Source organism: Vulpes vulpes, chromosome 12 (assembly GCF_048418805.1).
Source record: "Vulpes vulpes isolate BD-2025 chromosome 12, VulVul3, whole genome shotgun sequence".
Taxonomy (NCBI): domain Eukaryota; kingdom Metazoa; phylum Chordata; class Mammalia; order Carnivora; family Canidae; genus Vulpes; species Vulpes vulpes.
The window spans coordinates 90,370,043-90,393,959 of record NC_132791.1 but is presented as its reverse complement, the minus strand read 5'-3'; the positions used below and the strand labels follow the sequence as shown (position 1 = coordinate 90,393,959).

Below are 23,917 nucleotides of genomic sequence, written 5' to 3'. Positions count from 1 at the left end.
AACCATAATTTAACTCTATATTAAAAGGGCTCAATTAAGCCAGCATGCAATGCTGTGACAAAGAGAGGAATAAAGAAAAGAAAACCCAGTGCCTATGGAAATCAAGATCTAAAAATTTAATGATTTAAAAATATCCTTTATATACAACATGGGAAAGAGAATAATACAGATTGAACGTTTTGGTTTTGAAAGCGTGAAATGTCACCACTTAGCTTAGAACAAGTCTGTCATCACCTAAGAAACACACGTTATACAATGAGCCCTATAGGGACACCTTTCAACTCCTGCTTAGCTGGTTTTCAGCAATCTCCTTTCTCCCCCCATGCTTACTTGTCATATAACAATACAACTTTTAATCATCTTTTGACAGAGCAGAACTCAGAGAACAACAATAACAGTTGTTCCAAAAAGCACCTTCTGTGATTTTTTTTCTCACACTTAGATCACATGTTCTTCTCTCTTAAATCCTTTCCTGTTCCAATGGTTTGGTTGTTTAAAGCAAGCTTGATTAAGTCAGGGAATATATTGCAAATAAAAATGTTTTCAAATAGGCTAGGCTAAAACCATTAAAAAACAACTGGACTGAAAGTCTGTAGATAACATGCTTCCTGACTTGATAATATGTGGCTACATTAACCCACTAGGTAGGAAGTATTTCATTTGCCCCCAAGACGAATCTGACAGCTTCTGGGTGCGTCTGTGCTGTGTCAACATCCACAGTGTAAGAGACACACTTGGAATGGGCGCTGTGATGAACTATAAGATGGTGGTGGGCTGTGTACACAGGGTCATGGGCCAGGGAGAATTATAAAGACTGGATGGGCTGAGTGTCAGGTCAGCAGCTGCATGTTTTAAGGAGGGTGCATGATCAGGCAATGACTCCCTTTGAAATAGGATGTGGCCTGGTGGCTCTAACCTTTAAGTGACCAAGGAACTGGCTGATTTTCCTAAGGTAATGGAGGTAATAGCACTGAAGTGAATGTTGGGAGTCAGAAGGGCCTCTGTTTACAACTGGCAGATGCAACCATCCCTTCTTTTTATGGACAATCATAGTCTGATGCCTTTATGAATTCCTGCTGCAAGTAATAGGGTTTTTTTTTTTTTAAGATTTATTTATTTTATTCAGAGAGAGAGAGAGAGATTGAGAGGCAGAGACACAGGCAGAGGGAGAAGCAGGCTCCATGCAGGGAGCCCGACATGGGTCTCCAGGATCACACCCGAGGCTGCAGGCGGCGCCAAACCGCTGCGCCACCAGGGCTGCCCAGTAATATGGTTTTTGCAAATCTTGAAACACCCTTTAGAAAACCTCTCGGCCAAGTGTCTCATAAATGCAGTCAAAAAGTCCTGGGGAACCATGTGAACTCCTTCTAGTGCAATGTCTTCTCTGTGTTGAAACAACCCGGCCCTACCTAGGGATATGGTCTCTGCCTATATCAGCGTTTGGGTTAACATATACTTCCTGAAACTTCTCTTTTATAAAAGGGCTTTTTCAATCAGAAGTGAGGCATTTTGCCACAATGGGCCCAACATGGTCAATTTTGAAACAAGTTTCAGAACAAGAGCAAGTTCATACTTTGCCTTATTATTGGAGGGTGAACACTGATATGTATACTGTGCTTCCCAGACTTGGAAGTGACAGGCTCAGAATAATTGCTAGTATATGTAGAGCAATATTACAACTAGCTGGTATGTTTCCTAAGAAAAGAAAAAAAGAAAAAAGATGCAGCATTAGGACGTGCTTACTAAGGTGCTTCTTCATTCATGTTTTCTAATGGAATGTATCGGACAAACATCTACAAACGAACATGAATACACAGGCATACACACGCACGTGGACAAGTTTCTGTACAGTTTATGCCTTAGATGTGTTTATGTAAGAATCACACAGGAAAAAAAAATTCCCCCTCTAGTTCCCTGAATTTCTGAATGTTGTCTAACCCATAAAATGTTAAAATATTTCATTTTCATATAAAATTATCTACAAAAATAGATAACATGTACAAAAACCAGATAGCATTTCCAGTTTTCCTTAGTAGCGCACTCAGTCCCCCTTTTCTCCTCCTCCCCTCAGAAGGTTGCCATCTCCAGCAAAGAGCGCTTGAAGAGCTGGGCATTCCTGGACAGGTCTGTCACTTGGTGCACCATCTCCTGCAGGGCCGTGGTGCTGGGGTAATGGAGGGCCGCCATCTTGGTTGCCATCACTATAGTCTTGAGCTGCTCGCAGAGCTGGTTGCTGGAGTTCATCACTTTGTTGCGAATGTCCTGGGCAGCCACCTGCCGCGTCAGCGTGTCCCCAATGAACACCAGTTTGTGTGCGCTCAGGATGACAAACTTGCTGTGGGCCACGAAGATGCGCGGGGGCTGCGCTGAGCTGACACAGCTGAAGAGGGCGTCGATGGCGTTGAGGAGGGAGATGTAATGGGTCTCGCACTGGTCGTAGTAGAAGCAGAGCAGCTGCCTATCCTGAGCGCCCACGCTGCTGTTGGTGGTCGGGAGGCTCTGAGAGGGCTTCCACTTTGAGATGTCATTCTCCACGGGCTTGGTGATTTCTTGTTCCAACAACTGGAACTGACTTAGCTGCAAAGGGAGAAAAAAAAAAAGCAGATTTTGTGAAGGGGAAGGCAGTGTGCTGTGCTAGACATTAGCCAGGGCCTGGACAGGGATTTTAGTCCCTACTAAGAAGCAAGTGCTCATTAGATGGGAGGTGTTGCTTTCCTAAAGTGTAAAATGTAGAGGCTGAGAAAGAAGATCCCTAAGGAATCCTCCAGCGCAGGCCCCTGTGGTTGGGTGTTGGCTCTTCTGTCCTAAGGCTGGAAGGCAGCTTGCATTGCTACTCAGCTCTGTTACCTGCACCTTTATGAAAGTTCCCTGAGTTAACATTTACAAAGTGCTCAGAATGGCGTTTGGTATATCATAGTCTCCATGTAAATGTTTATTTGACGTTGAGTGGTGGCGAGGGAAAGTCAAATGGAGGGATCTCTTCATCAGGTAAATCACTGACCGTTGGCTCCTTCTCTGGGAAAGCCATGACTCTATCCCTTCCAGACTCTTAGATAAATGACAATCCATGATCCCTCTCTGTTTCTCCTACTTTTTGAGTCAAGATTTGTAAATGTTACTATGCAGCCCTATGGGAGAGACTATTGCGTATAAATATCTAAAAAAAAAGAAAAAAAAATCTGTGCATTGTGGAAAAGAGCATCTCTAAGGGAATCTGAATGCTAATTGTGCATCGTAGCACTTAGTCACCCTATTGTTGAAAGAAAAGAACCTCACATGCGGTCAGACTCAGTGTGTTAGCTCTCTTCTTTCCTCACTGCTCCCAACTGCTGTAGGATTTAGACTGCAGGTAGAATATTCTCATACTCTTCCACCAAGTCTGAGGAGAGACCTTTTTCTGCAGGTAGGATGACCTGTGATGTGAGCTTAGGGCTCAGGGCTTGTGCTCTGAGGTAGAGCTCAGTCAGATTAGGGACAGCCTCATCCCGCTTCTCCTCCAAGAAAGACACAGCGAGCTTTACTTTTCAACAGAGTCTGCTTTCTTCTTAGGAATTGCTGTGGTTTCAACATGCTCCCTAAAGCCCTACAGAAGGGCATTTGGCCAAATGCCAAAGCAGACATAAACAGATATAGGATGATGTTTGAAGATATTTCAATTATGCTCCTGCAAATATGTTCATAAATATATTATCTTATTAGATGGAGACAGGGGCTATTTTTATAGAGAAGTAACAAATTCAGGGAGGTTAAGATTTGCCTAAGGTCACACAGTTGGCTAGTCAGAAAGCAAGGGTTAGAACTCTGGTTTCCTGAGGTGCCTGGGTGACTCCGTCGGTTAGGCATCCAACTCTTGGTTTTGACTCAGGTCATGATCTCAGGGTTGTGAGATCAAGCCCCATATAGTGGGCTCCCCACTCAGTAAGGAGTCTGCTTGAGATTCTCTCTCTCCCTTTCCCTCTGCCCCTCCCCCAACCCTTCTCACACTCTTGTACTCTCTCTCTAAAAATAAAATAAAATAAAATAAAATAAAATAAAATAAAATAAAATAAAATAAGATAAAATATCTTAAAAAAAGGAAATGAGTTTCCTGAGTGGAGTGTGACAGTTCATGTCTCTACATACCATTTCAACTTAGAAAGCATCTAAATCCTCAATCCATTTACTCTTTATTTTTATGCCCTTGTATCAACAATACCTTATCAACCCCATTCATGGCCAACTTTTGAGTGAACAAACTGCCTTGCCAAAATCCCCTGTTTAAGGGCTTGGACACATTTGATCTTGCCCTTGTTCTTTTAGATGGGACCAAGAATAGCCTAGCCATAGGCTTGTGTTGTAGGAGATGATAGATAGATAGATAGATGATAGATAGATAGAGCACAATATGACTCTTTTTTTTTTTTTTTAGGGAATTTGATGAACCACAGTAAGGGGCTATCCAACGGAGGAAGCTGAGATGAAAAGCCATCTGTGGAAAGGACTTTGAATGGCCACTGATGGGTTCTGTAAAGCTCAAGGGGGCCAAATGAGTAGATACGCAGAGGAAACTCTCAGAAAATAGAGGAGAAGGAAGCAGATTTAGAGCAAAGCAAATGAAGTATAAGAAGGAAGGAGAATTTATAGTTCTAGCTCTCATCGGACTTGGCTGTATCTGTATTTTCTGTTCCTGTATTCCCCTACTATGGCCTTACTATAAAACCTGTTTGCTTGGGCTAGCTTGACTAGGACTTGCTTCTTGAGACCAAGAACATTAACGTAAAGAGTCTTAATATGGTTTTTTTTGTTAAGATTTTATTTATTTATTCATGAGAGACACATACAGAGAGAGAGAGGCAGAGACACAGGCTCCCTGCAGAGAGCCCGATGTAGGACTTGATCCCAGGACCCCAGGATCACACCCTGAGCTGAAGGTGTCCCATGAGTCCTAATATGTTAAGTGTACAGAAGTAGCCTGGAGAAATGGCTGTTTGGACAGAACTATTTGGATTACTAAAGCCATAAATTTTCTCTTTGTTCTTATCTCCTATTATCAGCCTTGAGGCTTATTATATTTTTTTAAAGATGCATTTATTTATTTGAGAGAGAGAAAGGGAGTGCAGAGGGAGGCAGAGGGAGAGGAAAGAGAATTCCATGCAGACTCCATGCTGAGCACGGAGCCAACGTGGGGCTTGATCTCACAACCCTGAGATCACAACCTGAGTTGAAACCAAGAGTCAGATGCTTAACTGATTGAGCCACTCAGGTGCTTCGAGCCTTGGAGCTTATTTATGCCCATGTATGCTGGAAGGATCAGAATCAGGATCTTCTGGAGTGCTACCTTTCCTACAAAGCGGGAAATCCGTACAACCAGGCAGGTTCTGTCCTGGCTGGGCTTACCTGATGATGCTCCAGCTGCAGCTTGTTCTGTTTGATGATATTCTCCTTTTCCAACAGCTCCTTCTGTTGCCTCTCAAACTCCTCCTTACCCTATTATTTTTCAAAATAAAGAAAACATTTTATCACCCCTGTGATTCACTTGTGCTAACATTTCCATTGACAAATGTGTAAATACTCTTTTGTTTTCCATTGCCTTGGCCCTGTTAGGCCCTGTGAACACCAGCCTGGGAGGGTGGACTTCCCTACCAGACTTTCTGAGCTGCTGTGTAAGGAAAGGACAGAAAACTAAAATCTGTTTCCATGTGGTGTGCCACCATCTCTGCACAACTTTACCGTTTTGGGAGATCCACAATCCCCTTCAAACCTCCTTAAGCAGTACTATTTCTCAGAGTTCTTTTCTAATAGGTTATCTGCAAACCCATAAGCCTCCTAATACAGGTCTAAATGGGGTCCACACTGCACCCCTGGTTTCTAGTATTTCCCAATATGCGAGCTGAACAACCCACCAGGGGAATGGTGCATGCCCCCATCTACTCTCTCCCTACACCTTTCCTTAGCAGTGGGGGTTGTGGGAAGGGGGCTCAGCTCTCTCCCTTCCCCAGTCTCCTGAATGCACAGTTCCCAGGATGATCCATCCCTCTCAGTCAACTGAAAAGAATGGCCAAAGGAGATAGTACGCCAAGTTCTAAATAATGGATCTTGGTTGAATGTTTGAATTTCCCAAAGTGACAGTGATCCCAGGTCAACTTGGCAGACTTTCCACTTGTAGGAGGTAGACTGTGCCTGCCCAATTTTCCATGTGCTGGTGGAGTTCTAGGTCAATTGACAAATGCCCAATGTTCCTCAAGCTAAACCTGAGGTGAGGTGAAGTTTTTCTGTAAGTAATTAAACACACATAAACACACACACATTATAGAGCTGAAGGGACCTAGAAATTCTCTAGTCTAGGGTTTTCATTTTTTTTTTTTTTTCCTATCAGGGCCTCTTTCCCTTTTCAAATAAAATACCATGCAGAACTCTATTACCATAAAATGCAAATAGAGGTGGAGCTGCCGTGTTTATCTGAGGGCCTACTTTCCTATTTGGGGAGTCTTCCTCCTGCTTGCCTGGGGCATACCAATGGGTCACTCCAACCCTGTGCTTCATTCACTTTGCAAATGAAGAAATAATAACGGCCCAGGGAGGTTCAATAACACACAGTTAGTGTCAGGGAAAGGTCTGGAACTCAGGACTCCGCACCCTTCCTACCGTACAATGTCACCTCCATACATGAACTACTAATCCCGCTTGGGAACCGTTAATCACGTTCTTGCCTCTGGCAGGTCAGCCTAATAGCCGAACACCCATCAGCCCCCGGCTCCTTGAATGCAAATATAGGCGCTTTATGAGCCTGGTTTCCTTACCTGTAGGTGGACGTAGTCATAATCATCCATCCAGCTCCTTTCAGAGCCATCGCTGCTGCTGCAGTCAGGAGGCTGGTCCTTACCCAGGCTTGGGGGCAGGGGCTTGTTGAGACCTTGAGCCTTGTGGTCCCCAGGATGCAGCAGAGGCATCTGGGATGCAGCGTGTGGGTACTCCGTGGAGTTCATGATGTTCTCAGACCCGCTCTTCACATGCGAGCTGCCAGGGCCTGGTCTAAAGAGGGCCTCGGCGTTGGTATTGATGGTCGTGGTGAGCTGCTTGGCGTCATCGGGCACTGTCTTTGCCACCATCACAAACCGGTCCAGGTCATCACACTTGTTCTGGGGCTTGTTGACGGCCAGAATATTCAGGGACCAGCTGCACTCATTTAAGTCGTGGCTGGTCTGGCTCAGAATCTGGTGGGAGTCTTCCACTCTTTGGAGCTCCCGCTTCATTTTGTTGTGGAGGAGGAGTTCGGGGAGGCAGGAAGCATTTGCCACGGCCCCCTTGGCGAAATGGAGGTAGTCCCTCACGAACAGCTCCACCTTGTCCACCGAGCTGCGGATCTCGTTGATGTGGCGGTCCATGTATCCGTAACACCGCCAGTCCGTGGTGACCAGGGCCATAAGGCTGGAGACGCCCACCTCCAAGGTCTGCTGCAGCCGGTGAAGTCTCTCAATGGCTGTGTCTGGGTCCAGTAAGAGCCTTTTGTCCTGAGATGGGGAGGCGGACACCGAAGATTCCTTGGAGGTGGTGGAGGATGTGGACATGTTGCTCCTGGTGCTGCCCGTGCTGGAGAAAGATAACCGGTTCATACCATCCACCACGTCCTGAGAGCCTTTGGCATCGGGTGGGTTGTGCAGAGGGACATCGTAGACGCCGTCTCTTTCTTCAGGGTTTGCTTTCTCACTGGTTTCTGCTGGCGGCTCCAGAAACTGAACCCCTCGGGGGACATCGTAGGCATCATTCTGGGCGCCCGGTGACTGTCCCAGCTGTGAGGGCGCGTGGTTCAGCAAGACGCTTTGGTGTCTTCGTGTGGCCAGTTCGGCGGCCCCCGGAGCATCACAGTTATATTTTATGTGAAGGTCCTTCCCAGTGGGCTTGGTGCTGGTTGGGGGGATGTCATAAACACCCTCAGGCCTGACGTCCAGCCTCCCAGCTTGTCTCATCGGAGGGGGGAAATCATACTCTTTTTCCCGAAGCCCTGCTTCATCTCGGCAAGCAGAGGGTGGAATGGCATATAACTGAAAAGTGAGTAGGAAAAGGAGTTAGTATTTGTTCAGCTGGCTCATGTGAACATGCAGAAACTGAAAAGGACGTGAAAACGAGGCCCGATTTCTCAGTCCGAATCACTGGCTCTTGTCTTCCACCTTCTACTCACTTATGGCCGGTGGTTCCCAAGGCTCCGCTCTGTTCTGTTCTCACTTCCTTCATCCTTTGACAGGACCGTCCTTCCCATGGCCTCAGTGCTGCCTGTGTGTGGAACCTTCCTGGCTGAGTTGCTCTCCCTGGGGCCCAGCCCCGCGTGTCTGACCACCTCCTGGGGTCTCCTTCCTCGGCTGATCCAGCCGGGGAGGCAGACTGTGCGTGCACACACAGGACCAGGTGTCAGAAGACCTGAGGTTTCTCCCTGCATCTATTGGCCATGAGATGCTGAATAAGTGGCTTAAATGTCTCCACACACAGCTCCCTTCTCTGCACGATAAGGATAACTACGTTTGCTGTGCAGTAATACCCCAGCGGGTAACAGAGTGCATCAGACGCAGCAACCCCAGTCTACGAACTGAGGACGCTGTAACACTTCTAATAAATATGAGATATATTCATTGCTTGCCAAACTGAATTATTTTACGGAATCCCGTAAATATGGAATCCTTAGACTTCTCTTTGAGATTTTTTTCTTTCCCTTTTTTTTAAGTAATCTCTGTACCCACTGTGGGGCTCAAACTCATGACCCTGAGATCAAGAGTCGAATGCTCCACCGACTGAGCCAGCCAGGCACCCCTGGAATCCTTAGACTTATGACTAACTATGGCCTTTCCTTCCTCCCATTCACTCTCTCATAAAGACTAGTTTTTCCCCTTTGGTTTGCCCTTCTTGTTTCATCCCAATAAACACACACACACACACACACACACACACACACACAAACACACATACACACACACCTTTTTTTGCTGCTCGTAGGAAATTCACTTACCCCTTTAGTAGGAGGGATGTCATAGACGCCTTGAGGTTTTATCTCTCCCACTGGCAGTGAGAACACAGGGACTTTCACAGATGACGGAGGGATGTCATACACCTGAAGAGAATACACTTGCTTTACCCAGAATAGAAATATTGTATCCTTGTCATTTCTTAATCTGCTAAGCCTTTCATTATGGGTTTATTTGCCACGTTACGTGTACAACCTTGCTCTTTAGCCGCACTCTATGTCATAAGGGGTTGATAGGATTTTTCTTTTTATATTTCATATACTTTGACTTAGATTGAGTATAAAAGTGACCCTATGTGAAATTATCTACACTGCCTGTACTTTGAACTATAGTTTAAATCTTACACTTCCCGAAGGAAAATGATAAGCAACAAAAGCTTTGTCAGATAAAAGCCTAGGGTCTCCTGAGAAGGCAAATCCCGAAAACATAATTTAAACAGCTTTGGTGAAAATGGCTTCTGGATGATAACCTAAATAGAGCATCATGTGAAACATGCATAATTTGTGAACATCCCTTTGCTCTGAAGCCCTGAGGGATGCCACCCTGAAGTGTTCCCCTCCCCCGGTGACCACGGTCCTGGTACGTACCCCTTGAGTGGTGTGGGAAGGAGGGATGTCGTAGATGTCCTTTTGGTGTCTGGACGGGTACTCGTACACATAGCCCTGGCCTGTCCTCACTGGGGTTACCACCTGTGGGCAGGAAGACAAAGAGGGTGTAAACTTCTGAACCACAGTCCTGAGTGAATCTTTTAGACTCCTAACCAGGCACTCCTCCGTCACCTATCTCCCATAAAAAGAAAGAAAGAAAAACAAGGAAGGGAAGAGAAAAAGAAGGAGACAAGGAGACATCAGGTCGGAACACTTTTAAATCCCCTCTTGAATCCCAATAAAGAACAAATCCCTGAAACAGCTCCAACCCTCTTCCTCCTAATGACAAAGTTGGTCAAAGTCTCAATCCCAAGTATGTACCTTAGGGGAGAATCATTTTTAAATTATGAAGGTCCTAGATCATCCCTTAGGAGCACCAAAAACATAGCCTAATGGGGAAAAAAAAAACCCACGATTTTTTTTTTAAAGGCTCTGAAACTATTTGTCAAGAGAAGAATGCAAATAGAGAGTTGAACTACTTAAAATTCCTCTCATACCTTCCCCAGGACGCCTCTTCATGTGACATGATTATTATTATAACTAAAATTCCATAGGTCACTAGAGTACTTATATGAAGCCAACACTCAAGCAGTGCTGCTCTCAGAAGCCTCCAGGAGCTTTCAATCTAACCTTTGAAACAAATGACAGACTGGGTTGAGAGTCACCAGGAACAGAGTTCAAGGTCTCTAACCCTTTTCTCATTTCCACCAGGGAAGCAGACATCCCAGACAGTACCTATGTCCAAGGGATGTGGGAAGTCAAACGCACTCATCACAACTCTGGCATCTAGAACCAATGCCAATGAAACGAACCTCACCCGACTGGCTCGTATTTTCCTATCTACCATCCTTCACCATGTCCTAAGTTCGGGTAGAGAAATTATTTGAACTTAAACTCATTTGGAAACATATTTAGTCCTCCAAGGACTTCTAAATGACCAGGGTCTTGTTTCTATCTAATGCAGGCCCTTCCAAATGACTAACAAAGCCCCTCTTAGTATTGCCCATGAAGTCTTATTTATTTTATTTTATTTTTTTTATAGGAGAAGGGGCATTGTAAATTAGGCAGAGTTGGTTCTTCCCTAAGAAACTGTCATCTTTGATCCTTTCTCTAATGTGAAAATTCTGGCGTTGGGCTGCCTACAAAACTATGTGAAAAATGCTCGGTGTCCGTCTCATGCTGAAGTAGGTGGAACTCAGCCAGATGCACCAATGCCCCCTCTCCCCGGGAGCTCTAAAATGCTGAAATCTCCGGTGCTTGCAGCTGATTACTTCTTGCAATGAAGGTAAAGATTTGTACGCAGCCACTATCCCATCAGATCTCTCCACTGCCATGGTTTTTTTTTTTTTTTTTTTTTTTTTTTTTTTTTTTTTTTAAGGCATCTATGGCTTTAAAGATTGCTGGCATGGAGCATACAGAACCGTTTATACACTGGCCACTGGATTGTGTAGAGCAAATCTTCCTTTTAAAAGCAGCATGCCCTTTGCTCAAGAAAAACGCACCGTCTTCCTCCTGCCCTTATAGGATTTTTTTTTCCCACTCGCTATTATCCAGGAGAGAAGTAAAGTATCTTCTCTGAGTTTATCTCCTCAGCCCCTCTATTTATAGCTCTCTATTTTGGCTTCGTAAGAGAACCTGCACACAGCACAGCTTTTGTTCAGTCTGAAAGTTTCTAAGAGCGGATTCTGTCCAAGGTTGCCAAGCCAGTAATAATGCTAATGGAAAACCAAGGCTGGTTATGCTGAAGGCCAGCTGAGCGGTTCCATCCTTAGTTTAAACACGGGAAGGGGGGCTGGGAGATAGAGGCGGGGGTGCCGGGATCTGAAAATAGTCCCTGGTGAAATGTAAACATATGGCAAGACCTCAGAAAGGCAGGGTCATAGGCAAAGCTTTTCCTTGCCTTGGTGGATCTGCCCTGGCAGAGAGCATTCGTGCTTCCCGGTATTTAACATCTTGCTTCCTGACAAATGTCACAGAACCTCAACTTGCTCTCTCCTTCTCATTTAGAGGATGCCTGTGGTCATCTGGTTTTTAAAAACTTTGCATTCCAAGCCAGTCATTTTCCTTGTTTATGCATTAAAAGAAACAGATGGCGCAAACCGCAGAGGGAGAAAGCCAACAAAATACAATCTCTCCCCGATTCCAGCATTCCCGACGGTACCATCTAATGCACGCTGGTCCACAAATAGCATTTAAAAGGGACCAGCGTTTTGCATCTGGTCAGATGCATCCCTGGCGTAGAGCGATGCACTGTGTGAACATCTAAAGGAACGAGGAGCGGGAAGTCTTCTACTTTGCACATTCTTTTCCTCCACCCGTCGTCGCTTGGGTGTCTCTCATGCCAACTGTGTGTTCTCCTCGGGGGGGGGGGGGGGGGGAAGTGCTGACTGTTCTGTACCTTAGAAAGTATCCAGTTTTGTGGTCATGAGACCTTTTCTTCCTGCTTGACAAAGTCCACAAAAACCTTCCTACTGTCCCAGAAATACTGAACCTCAGCCTACGAGGAACACCAAGGCCGAGCGAAGGGGGAGTGAATTTTGGAAGGGTTCTCCTGGGCGTTTGTGCAGCAAGGCGCTGAGGGACTCGCTACAGAAAGGGCATTTCAAACCTAATTTTCTCAATGAACTGAAGTCAGGTTTTTCATTTCCTTTCTCCTTCCGTTTGTTTTTCTTTCGTGCTTTCCTTGTGTTCTGTGTATTTATTTATAGTTACAAAGGCTTCGCTTTGGGAACTACCAAACTGACCTCTTAGTTCCTTAGAGTTGATGCAAATGGGGCGAGGAAGGGGGATTCCTGGGGCTCCTGCAACCCCTGTTCTGATGACCCTGGCAGATGATTAGCATTTTCCAAATGTGGATTTTCTGCCACCCCCCCCCCCACCCCCCGGGAAGAATCTTGACTGTTCCTCAGATGTTAGTATGCTATTCTTGCCAACTAACTGAAAAGTCTGAAGTTGGGCACTTTGAGATGAGAAGGGCAGATGTAGAAATTGAGGAAAGGAATAGTCCATTTAATAAGTCTCACAGGGGGGTGGCATCCTGGCATCCACAAAGTCCAGAGACTGGGGTTAGGTTAGTGCTCTAAGTATGTGCTTGCCTAAAAGTAGGCCGTCACGCACAGCGTGCCCCACCACGCACTGTGATGTGTTTGATTCACACCACTAGCTGCTTTACGAGATGATTTAAATACCTCCCTGTCTCATCATTTTGAGAGCTGTGCATGCTGAAATTTTTTTTTTTTGAAAAGATTTTATTTATTTATGAGAGAGAGAGAGAGAGAGAGAGAGGCAGAGACACAGGCAGAGGGAGAAGCAGGCTCCATGCAGGGAGCCTGATGTGGGACTCGATCCTGGGTCTCCAGGATCACGCCCTGAGCCGAAGGCAGGCGCTCAACCGCTGAGCCACCCAGGAGTCCCTCATGCTGAAATTTTAAAGAAGAGGAGCACGTGTCCTGGCAGGGAGGGCCAGGGGACACTGACAACCTACGTGTGTGAGTCAGTGAGCTGGAAGAGAGGCCCTTGGGCTGTGCCGCTCCCACCTCCCCAGTCCTTGGCCAGGCCTTGCACCTGTAGCCGAGTAAGGGCCTGATGCTTAAGATACCTGCGGGGCAGAGCAGGTGAGGCCAAGGGAGAAACGAGCTGGGATTTTGCGCTGGGGAGACAGAACTCATAGCCTCCTAGAAGAAAGCAGCCACTCCTCAGCTCCAGCCAACTGCCATCCTGAAAAAAATACACGCTGTGTTGCTAAGTCTCTTAAATTTTCAGGAGAAGCCAGAAATCTGGACTTTTTTAAAAATATGAAATCTGATTTCCAGAATTGGCTCAAATATTTCAAACAGCATCTTGGCCAAACCAAATCTATCTGTGGCCCCCAGGGTGCCAGTCTTGCCTTCATCTACTTATTTCTGCCCTCCTCCCTGGATGTGTTCAAAGTTTCTAAGGCCAGGGCCCCAGAAAACCCTTTACCAATCCCATTCCTTGGGAAGACTGAACTGTACCATTTTATACCTGCGCCATGCCTGCCACACCTCTGTGCCTTTCCTCACACTGCTTTGTCCAAGATACTCTTCTTCCTTTCCTCATACTTAAAATTTTATCCGACTTTCAAGGCCAAGCTGAGTGCCTCTCTCTCATGAGGCCTTTCCAAACAGATAAAATACCTTTCCCTTCAGAACGCTGTAAGCATGTTATCTGTACATCTCTAATGGTCCTTATCACTTGTGGTCTGTTCCAGGGCATTCCATTTCTTCTCTTGGCACAGTGGAGACTGAGCCCATTTCTTCTTCATTTGTAGATCCACGTCAGGACCTAGCACAGTGCCTTGACTGTAGTAGGGCTTGGATAAATGCCTTGACTGAATACATTTGTGAACTAAAGGAAAACTCGAGGCTTTTCTTAAGCAAGATAGTGTGGAACTGGACTGGACGGGAAACAAGATCTGGCTGTCTAAGATTAGGTTGGTTTCCAGGTGAATTCAGCTCTAGGATGAATGTGACCCACAGGAAAAGAGGCTGGAACTGGCTCTCATCAGCCATGTGTGGTAAGATCAGGCAAGTGAGGAAGCCAAAAAACCAGAGTGAATTTTAGATAAAATCAAGAAGTCGGAAACCACGGAGGCATGATCACCTGCACCAGTATTTGGTGCAAACTACCTGTGGAGGCCAAAAGAGGCTGCTAGATGGTTTCCTTTTCCTCACTCTAGAGCCTGCGTGCAACATGAACATCTGTGTTGTTCTCAGCCACAAGCTAGAAACAGACCAGGGAGTTTTGCAAGAAGAAATCAAAGCAGCCTCTGCAGTTTACCTTAATATCAGAAGGAAAATACAACAGAGGGATGCCTGGGTGGCTCAGTGGTTGAGTGTCTGCCTTTGGCTCAGGGCGTGATCCCAGGATCTGGGATCAAGTCTCACATAGGGCTCCCTGCATGGAGCCTGCTTCTCCCTCTGCCTGTGTCTCTACCTCTCTCTCTGTGTCTCTCATGAATAAATAAATACAATCTTAAAAAATAAAACACAACAGAAAGGAACAGGAATTCTGACATGGGTCTCGAGAAGCTGTACAGTAGAGGCCATAGCCACACTAGGTCTTTAGCTCATGGAAAGGATTAGGTCTGATGAGGAGAGTGATGAGAGAAAATAAGCCAGGCTCAGGGAGAGCTGACTCTACCACATGTGAGAACACAACCAAGGCATCTGTCCATTCTAGGCCTGTTTCCTCATTAAGAGAATGGAAATAATAATACTTACAGGCTATTGGTGTATTAAATGAGATCAAGTACAGAAAGTGCCCAGCATAGAGTAAACCCCTGCAGCCTTAGTTATTTCTATGAGGACTGTCACCTGGGTCATACAGCTTTTACTTTTGGACTTAAATTTGAATCAGGTAATTCAGATCAACCATCCTACTGAAGACAGCTTTTTAAAAAGATGAGCAAAAGATACTCAAAAGTCTTCTTCATTGCATGAAAGCACTAAAAGATAGTAAAGAATGATCAGGTCCAAATTTGGCAGTAGAGATGAATTCATAGAGGTAAACTCCCATTCAAAGGCTGTTTTTGTCCTGGGGGCACTTGCTGACCCGAGACAGATGTCTGAGAGGCCACACTGTGTCTTTTTACAGCATCTTCAGGTATGGGAGGAATATGGGACACAAGGACTCACTGAGGTTGGGACCCTGATAACCATCCCCACTTTGGGTTGGTAGTCTAAAAGCTGCATGTGAATGTGAGAATTAACTAGAAGGGAAGCCACCCTTGCATGGGCTGAAGCCAGGTTTTAACTCATCAGGGTTGGTAAGAACATCTCAAAGCCTGAAATTAGATTTATGTGTGACTGGGAGGCTGGCAGAAGGAAATAAAATCCTCTCTGGATGTAGAGAACATCTTAATAGGCCTTAAGTTATTTCTTACAAATATTTAAAAATACAGTGTCCACCATACAAAGATACCCAACAACGTGGGAGATGAGACAGCGGAAAAAAACAAACAACAGCCAATTTTTGCTTTCTTCCTAATGTGAGGAGGACGTGGTCTGTGTGTCTTCGTGGTCACAGATCTCAAGGCTGTTTGCTTTCAAAATGTTTCGTGATTAAGCCATGGGAGAAAACAAAATGTAATCATTTAGATATGACTGGAATAGAAAGAAATTAATCTTTACAAATGCATACAGTGTTCCCAGTGAGGTCTATGAGGCGATGGGAACTTCACATCAAAGCAGTTAAGTGACAAGAGACTGGTTCTTGATGACTATCAGTAGACTGACTTGGGTTACCATTTCACTCAGGTCATATCAGCATTGCCATTGTCACAGTTATCACCGTAACAGCCCAAGACACTCCAGTGGAAAGCCCCAGGAGAAAAAGTGCTCTATGAGGCATAGAAATAAACCTATTTATCCAGAACAAAGATGGCAATGTCCCAAACCCAGGACACTTTATTGGATTTCTCTTCAGACAAGGCCTTTTCAGTGGAAGATCACAAGCTGGGTTTGTCAAGAGGATCTCACCAAGAAGTAGGGCACATACCCAACTGGAATGTCTAGAAGCAAAATACTTTCAAGACAACGCCTGCTCACATGGTACCACTCGGGCCAAAGTCTCAGCAAGTCTCCTTGGGCACCCACTTCACCTCCTCAGAGCCAAGATCGCTGTTGAGTGCCTGGGAGTGGGGCCTCACTGCTGTGGAGGCCTGAGGTCAGGAAGACTTGAGCTTCTCAGCTGCACGCTACCAGTTCAGTGGGTGCTGTGGGAAGCGGGAGGGGGGCAGGCTGTGCCATCCATGAAGCCAGACCCTCCCCACCCCAAGAATCCTGTGAAAGCCAACTAGTAGGGTCTCAGGTCCTGCTGTGTTGTGCCATGCTTCCATCTGACACCAGCTCAACCACTCAGCACTTACGGCAACTTTTCATCTCTCTCCTCCACCACCCACCCTGTTTTGACTCCTTCCCTCCTGCCATGCTAGCAGCAACCATAAAGAAGAGCAAAAACAGTACGAAGGAAGCAGAAAAACCCTACGCTCTGACAGAAAGCTGGGTGGAACAGAAGAGGGGAAGAGATGGGATGAGGAAGAGCACAGGTTAACCAGTCTCGGGTACCATCATTATTACTGCTCATACTTCTCCATTTGCTAGAAGCCTGTTGCAACAATTACAAAAGATCACAAAACTAGAATTCTTAAAAAATAATTTTAACAGAATTTTTAAAAATAACAAAAAAATCCCACTTGGAAGGGCAAGAAGGAGTCTTTTGGAACTGTTGGGAGTTTCTGTGTCCTGTGATTTAATTCTCGGGGTCTAAGTCTCTCCATTCCAAAGCAACACAGAAATGGCCAGAATGACGCAATCCTTTCTTCTGATATCCAGATAATGGCTCAATAATTGACCCCTGGAGTTTACCCATCAGTCCAGTGGAGCAGGAACACATAGAACCGGCTCCCGGTGTTCCGCCCCAGGGCCTTGTCAAGAACTGGGCAACCAGGTGGCTCAGGAAATATAATGAGTACTTGATGAGAAGTTAAAAAGTGCCACTGTGCCATAATAATTAAGTTCAGATTTATAACCCTGCCATTAACGCACCTAAGATTGTCTGAATTCAAAAGTAGGCCTCACTGATTAGCAAATCAGCCATTTGCAGTTTTCTTGGCATACGTGGAAAAATCAGATGGCTTCCTGTCTATTGCTAATCCCCTTAGCCCCCCTGTTTTATTTATACTATCTCTGGGTTTCATGCATTTAACAAGAGTATTTAGATTTCTAAAACTGCCTGCTGGAAAGGACTTATTTCACGTAAATGCCCTTAAAAAGCATTCACAGAACCACCATGGTATTTATTAGACCTTATAATAACCTCTTTGTCTTAAAGCCCATGAACTGTGTGACCCTCTCCCTTTAAAGAAAACCCTTAGGAAGAGAAACATCACTATTATCACCGCCTGCCCGTTAGAACTTGGATCCAGTTTTCAGAAACTGCAAAGTTATAGAGACTTGTCTGTTTAAAATCCAAGATTACTAGTTTCTTTTCTATGACCAGAGGAAAAGCCACATGTTGCCTACACTGGATTTATTAATCCTCTATAAATTCTCTCTGCCCAGCTTGGGTGTAGCAGTGAGCTCATTTATTATTCGCATAGCAACAATATAATGAAAACTTGAGTCTGGCCTGAAAAATACACCCCAATGGGCCAAGTGCATGGTTTACCCTTCCTAAAGCCCCTCTTTTGCACAGCGAGGCTTCTCCCCCTCTGTTTTTGGGCAGTGATTTCCTTTCCATCAAAGACATTCTGATGTCTGATCTTTATGCTAGAACTAAGCCTTTTGCTCGCCACATCTACATCACGGCTGGTCTCTGTTTTCCAAATGAGGAAAAAAGTCACCACTGAAGGCTCAGAAGTGGAACGGGGCTCTTGGGTCACTTTCATTTGACACAGCATTCAGGAGGCAAGCCACTCAATGGAAACAGTGCCCCGATTGTCAAGCCTCTAGCGCGCCTCCCCTGCTGCTTTCAGGAAGCTTTTTGTGCAGCAAGTGCTAAAGCAATATTTAGTTATGGGGCCACCAAGCGCCAAAGAGCAGCTCCGAGCATTTAACATGGAAGAGCATGGCAGGGAATGACGTCTGGGTTCCTGCAGTGGTTGAGATCTTTCTCTGGACAAAGCTGAATGGGACCTGTGACGGAGCTGGGTACAGCGAAGTCATGTTTTAGATCTCATGGTGCAATGTTCTTGGAGAACCATAAGCGTTTTGGTTCTTTCGATGTCCAAATAAATGCAACAGGACACAAGCAATTACGTCTAGATTTTGAAATGGATTTCAGAGAGATGCCCACAGACTGCCTGAAACGGGATGTGATCGTGGAAAGGCGGGGGCCAGGCATGAGAATTTCTGGATCCAAGGACGTAGAGCCCTCAGCTCTTCTCATGGCTTCACTGGGAGACAAGATGTAGCAGCTGATGGGACAGACCAGTCACATGGCAGTAGGTGGTGCTGCGACAGGGTTGTTGCTTCGAGACACACCTGACCCACCAAGCGTCTCTGCCATATTCAAGAGGCTCAAAAAGAGGAAAATGGACAGAAAATAACGAGTTCTCGGATGAAACACTCTCTTATCTTATGGTACAAAGCAGGGGAGAGAGTTCTCCTTCATAAGCTGCTCTTTGGAAAGTGCTCTCACTCTCAGGGATGGGACTGCGAGCTCTGAGTCTCCACTGGCTCAGCATACCCGACCCTCCCTCCAGTGTTGCTCTGCTCCTTGCCTTCTATTGCCACAGCTCAGTCTTGTAAAGGTGACTGCGGTTTCCAGATGGGAAGGCAGGCTGCATCCTAAAAGAGGAGGAAGATTTGCCAAAACTTACGGGGTCAGCTTGAAATTTATACCAATGCCTGAGTGTCTTTTTTAATTTTTTTTTTTTTTAAGCATTTTGAGGTCAAGCCATTTTATTACACTTTTCAAGTGACTCTGGGAAAGAATCAGATAAGGATATCTGGATCATAAAAATTTAACAAAGGCCATTAGACATAATTCAGCCCTACTCACCATTTCACAGTTGAGGGAACTGAAGTTCAGAGAGGTTATTCAGCTGGTTAATGACAGAGAAGTCAAGAAGAATCTGGTTGGCTGGGTCCCACAATACTTTTCTCAATGCCCCGGTGCTTACATTCGCAAGACAGATTAGAAATTTACTAGAAATTTATTACTTTCCTGGTTTCAGAGAGAAACTCACATCCTTGTTTGAGAAGCAAAACTTGAAATCTGGGCATCTTAAATTTTGGGGGTGCCGCTTTCCCTGGCAAGCTCATCCTGGGAGATTTAACCGTACAGTAGTCTCTCCTCCTCCATGGTGGATATGTTCCAAGATCCCCAGTGGATGCCTGAAACTGTGGTTAATACTGAGCCCTATATATACTATGTTTTTCCCCTATACACACATACCTATGATAAAGTTTAATTTATCAATTCAACACAGAGATTAACAATAGAACAATTATAACAATATACTATGATAAAAGTTATGTGAACATGGTGCCTCTCTCTCTCTCAAAATGTCTTACTGTACTATATGTACCTTTCTTGCATTGATGTGAGACAATAAAATGCCTGTGTGATGAGCTGAAGTGAGGTGAGTGGCCTAGGCATTGACAGTATGTCAGAAGGATCCTCCTTCTGAGGATCATTTGCTTCTGGATCCTGCCTGACCATGGATAACTGAAACTGTGAGAACAAAACTGGAGATAAGGGAGTCTGGGACTACTGTGTCTGGTTAAATGATGTTATCCATCTGGACCAATTTGAAGTCATTTGAAAAGATAGTGCTTCCAATGGTAGAGAAAGCCAACATAGCAATGTTCTCAATGATACCACGGTCTTTACATCACCTTAATCATCTGCTCAGGACTTCCAGATCAGCCTGCCATGAAAATGCCCGCTGCAGCTCAACTCACAGTGTCTCAGCGTAGAGGCTACTCTTCAGCTCTGGGGTGAGAGCTTTCTGAAGTGACTTTAATTCTTCCTGGCCAAGGCGACACTGTTGGACACCCAGGACTCGATGAGCTGGACTTGCTAGTGAATTGTCCTAACCATGCCCTCTTACTTTAAGGACTTGGCAACATCAACCATTAGCCAGGATGTAAAAATCATTAGCTTCAGAGTCAGACAGGCATGGGTTCAACTAGCGAGACCGCCTCTTAGCAGAGGTACGTCCTTCAGCAAGTGAACTAATCTCTCAGACCTCAGATCCCTCCCCCATAAAGTAAGGGGGTTGTAAGGAACACCTTTGAAGCTGTTGAGGAGATCAGATGAGATTATGGCTATAAGGTCCCTAACATGGAGCCAGGGCTCCAGGGTGCTTTTGGGTTACCCTCACTTTAGTCCTAAAGCTATGGTGAAAAATGAGTAACTTCATAGCGTGCTAAGGGCTACACAGTCAGTTAGTGGGTAAATTTGAAAATAAATAACTATTATGATAAATAACTGGTTTAAGCACGCCCTGCTTTAAGAAAACCAAATAAAATTTACTCAAATAAATCAGATGTGATTGTGGCATGTTGAAGATTCTTTGCTCCAAAAACTGATCTATTGTGGAACCCCGTTAAAAAGAGAGGATTCCTTGGTATTTTTCAGATGTTACCAGAATTACATAGAAGTTTTTGGAGAAGACACACTGTCCTAAGCAACTCTGTAAACAGGAACAGCATGCCTCTCTAGAAGCATGCCTCGACAGCTGGGTGTATGGCACTATTTAGTACCAAGTCCACTTGTGATGGGATCTTGCTCTGCATTTTCCACAAAGTGCTCAAACAAGCCTGCTTTTAAAGATGTGTCCCACCAATATTAAGTCTGAGTTCTATCATCAAATCAAATAAATCAATGTATTCCTTTTATCTCCTTCACAAACAGAGCATTATCCACTCAGCCAGACATCACACCACACACAATATCTGACCTATTCACTCTGATAAGCACAGTCACTTAGCATGAAATCATTGAAAAAGGAAGGAAGATTACCTCTGTTTGCTCTGGTGTGGGTTCATAAGAAGTTACTAATGCACTCTTAGAAATACACACTATCTATGAGCTTTATGACAAATTGCAACTGAATTAGAAGGCCTTGGCATTGACCAAACAAAAAAGACTTTTGTACATTTTTAGGGAGGTGTTACACTTTGCTCATTCCCCTGGCGTGGGTGGCTTGGCTGGGAGGGGAGACTTCTCATTTCCAAAATGATCTCATAAAGTCCTGCCCCTAAGCGCTCAAGGACCTCAAATTCTGTGTAGGATGTAGAATTATTTATTTTTTTTTTAAAGATTTCATTTATTTATTCATGAAAGACACAGAGAGAGAGAGAGAGAGATAGGGAGAGAGAGAGAGAGAGGCAGAGACACAGGCAGAGGGAGAAGCAGGCTCCATGCAGGGAGCCAGATGTGGGACTCGATCCCGGGTCTCCAGGATCAGGCCCTGGGCTGAAGGCGGCGCTAAACCGCTGAGCCACCCAGACTGCCCCAGGATGTAGAATTCATCTTGACTCTTGAGGGTGAGCCATTTAGATGGAAGGTCACTTCTCCACACAGCCCAAAAGCCACATATTGAGGCGGAACATCATTTCAATCCAGATTATCTTTATAGAGAGATGTACAATTCTGAAACATGGTCATACTTTATTGAGCTTATAAGTGAAGAAACCAGAGGCACCCTGTGCCCTGTCAAACTTGAGTCTCCCTGCTATTTTTCAAGGGATGAGTGGGTGTCTGTGTGTGTGTATATAGGAAGGGAACAAAGGAAAGTGGGTGAAGTCAGAGTTTATCTTCTGGGGCACTTTCATTTCCTCTATATCTATTTTTACTTGTTGGTAGACAAACCTTACTGCTAATATATAGCAGTTAGCTGGCTGGTAACTGAGTGTTGCTTTGGGCAACCAGATTTCACAATGCTTCAAATCCCAATAAGGGAAGTCCTCTGTTCCCTAACCAATGGCTTTGGGTGAGGGTGTGTATGTGTGTGTAATTCGTGGTGACTCAGTGTCTGAGAAGGTACAAATATTATAGCAAATCTATTTCTGCTTCTTATGCTACCTTTCAAGAACGGGCCTGGAAGACCTGGCTAAAAGCTTATAAGCGTATCCTGCCAACATTTGGCCATGTCCCATTTTGGAAGGTAGGATATGGTCTTTAAAGATGATGTAATGGGGTCTAGATAAACTTTAATGTTACTTGAGTTTTCTAAGTGCCATCCCCCACACAGTATTTGCCCCAGCCTATCCCATCATACACACTGTAAAGGCCATTGAAGTTTTATTGAACCCATGAGCTCCCTTGAGATTAAGTGAAGAGTATGACATATTTGGCGACCAAAGAGGAGGGGGAAAACTGCAGTGGTGCAGACAGAAAACTTCACAGAAGAGATGAACATTGAAATGGGCTTACAAGTATGAATAGGAGTTTACAGATAGAATGGAGGAGAAAAATTATTCTAGGTAAATAACAGACTATGCAAAGGAAGCTCTGATCCCCAGTTAAAAAAGAGTATATTCTCCTCTTTAGGTGACCACGGAAGAGTCAACTAATCTTGTCTACGTTGGACAGAATATTTAAAAGTTAGGCTCTTGGGAGCCTGCGTGGCTCAGTTGGTTAAGCGTCTGACTCTTCTTCTTCTTCTTTTTTTTTTTTAAAGTTTTTTATTTACTTGACAGAAAGGATGCATGCACAAGCAGGGGGAGCAAGAGGCAGAGGGAAAGGGAGAAGCAGGCTCCCCGCTGGGCAGAGAGCCCAAAGCAGGGCTCTATCCCATGACCCTGGGATCATGACCCGAACCGAAGGCAGGCACCTGGCCGACTGAGCCACTCAGGCACCCCCAGCATCTGAATCTTCATTTTGGCTCAGGTCATGATCTCAGGGTCCCACATCAGGCTCTGTGCTCAGTGGGGAGTCTGCTTGGGATTCTCTCTCTCCCCCCTTCCCCTCTCCCTCCTCGTGCTCACTCTCTTGAATAAATAATTATTTTAAAAAACTAAAAAAGTAAACGAATGAATGAATGAATGTTAGCCCCTCAGACATGCTGAACTTTACATCAGTCATGCTTTGAATGCTCAGTTGTGTATAGATGGTTATGATTACAGAGAAGAGATGTTGGCATTCCCCAACACCCTTCTTAGGGGAAACAACCCTGTAGAATCTGACATACATCATAACTGTAATGAGCTGGGCAATGAGATGTGAACGATGTGTGATAGTCTGATGGGTGATAAGATCAGAACCACTTTTCAGTTTACTTAAAGGTCAACTCAAATTAGATGCTTCATTTCTTGCTTCTGGCTTGCTCGTTCCTTCATTGGCGGTTCTCCGTATGCTGACACTTTGCTGTGAGCTTGGCCTATAGCAGTAAATGCCATACATTAAATGCCATATGTCGATGACAGCTCTGGCCGCTGCCCCCCTTAATGGGACTTATAATTTAGCTCAAAACTGATCGTTAGAAGAATGCAAAACGAACCTACTTACATCAGTCAAATAAAAGTGACATGTCGGAAAAATAATCAGAGAAAAACAGATCAGTCTCTCTGCAGATCAAGGCACAGAATGGATGAACTCAGGTGGCAGTTTTACTAATCTCTGAAGCAGAAAAATGAGGCTATTTTAGACCTTTGTGAATCTTAGACTTTTGGACGTTTGGGGGGCTCCACTCCCAACCACAGTCCCTTACGAAGTAGAATTTTCTCTCCTTTTTAAAAATATTTTATTTATTTATTCATTCATGAGAGAGAGAGAGAGAGAGAGGCAGAGATACAGGCAGAG

General features: G+C 44.9%; 1 protein-coding gene across 2 annotated transcripts in view; it reads right to left on the bottom strand.

Moving 5' to 3' along the window:
- Window positions 1-101: 101 nt before the first annotated feature.
- Window positions 102-23,917, bottom strand: part of NEDD9 (neural precursor cell expressed, developmentally down-regulated 9) — a 185,094-nt gene continuing 161,278 nt past the window's right edge. For both annotated transcript variants that reach the window (XM_025999365.2, XM_025999363.2), the window contains 5 exons: window positions 9,581-9,682; window positions 8,978-9,079; window positions 6,780-8,021; window positions 5,377-5,466; window positions 102-2,577 (listed from right to left, as the gene is read on the bottom strand). In XM_025999365.2, coding sequence (XP_025855150.2) covers window positions 2,068-2,577; window positions 5,377-5,466; window positions 6,780-8,021; window positions 8,978-9,079; window positions 9,581-9,682 — 2,046 coding nt within the window. In that variant the 3' untranslated portion in view covers window positions 102-2,067. The remainder of the gene's footprint in view (window positions 2,578-5,376; window positions 5,467-6,779; window positions 8,022-8,977; window positions 9,080-9,580; window positions 9,683-23,917) is intronic.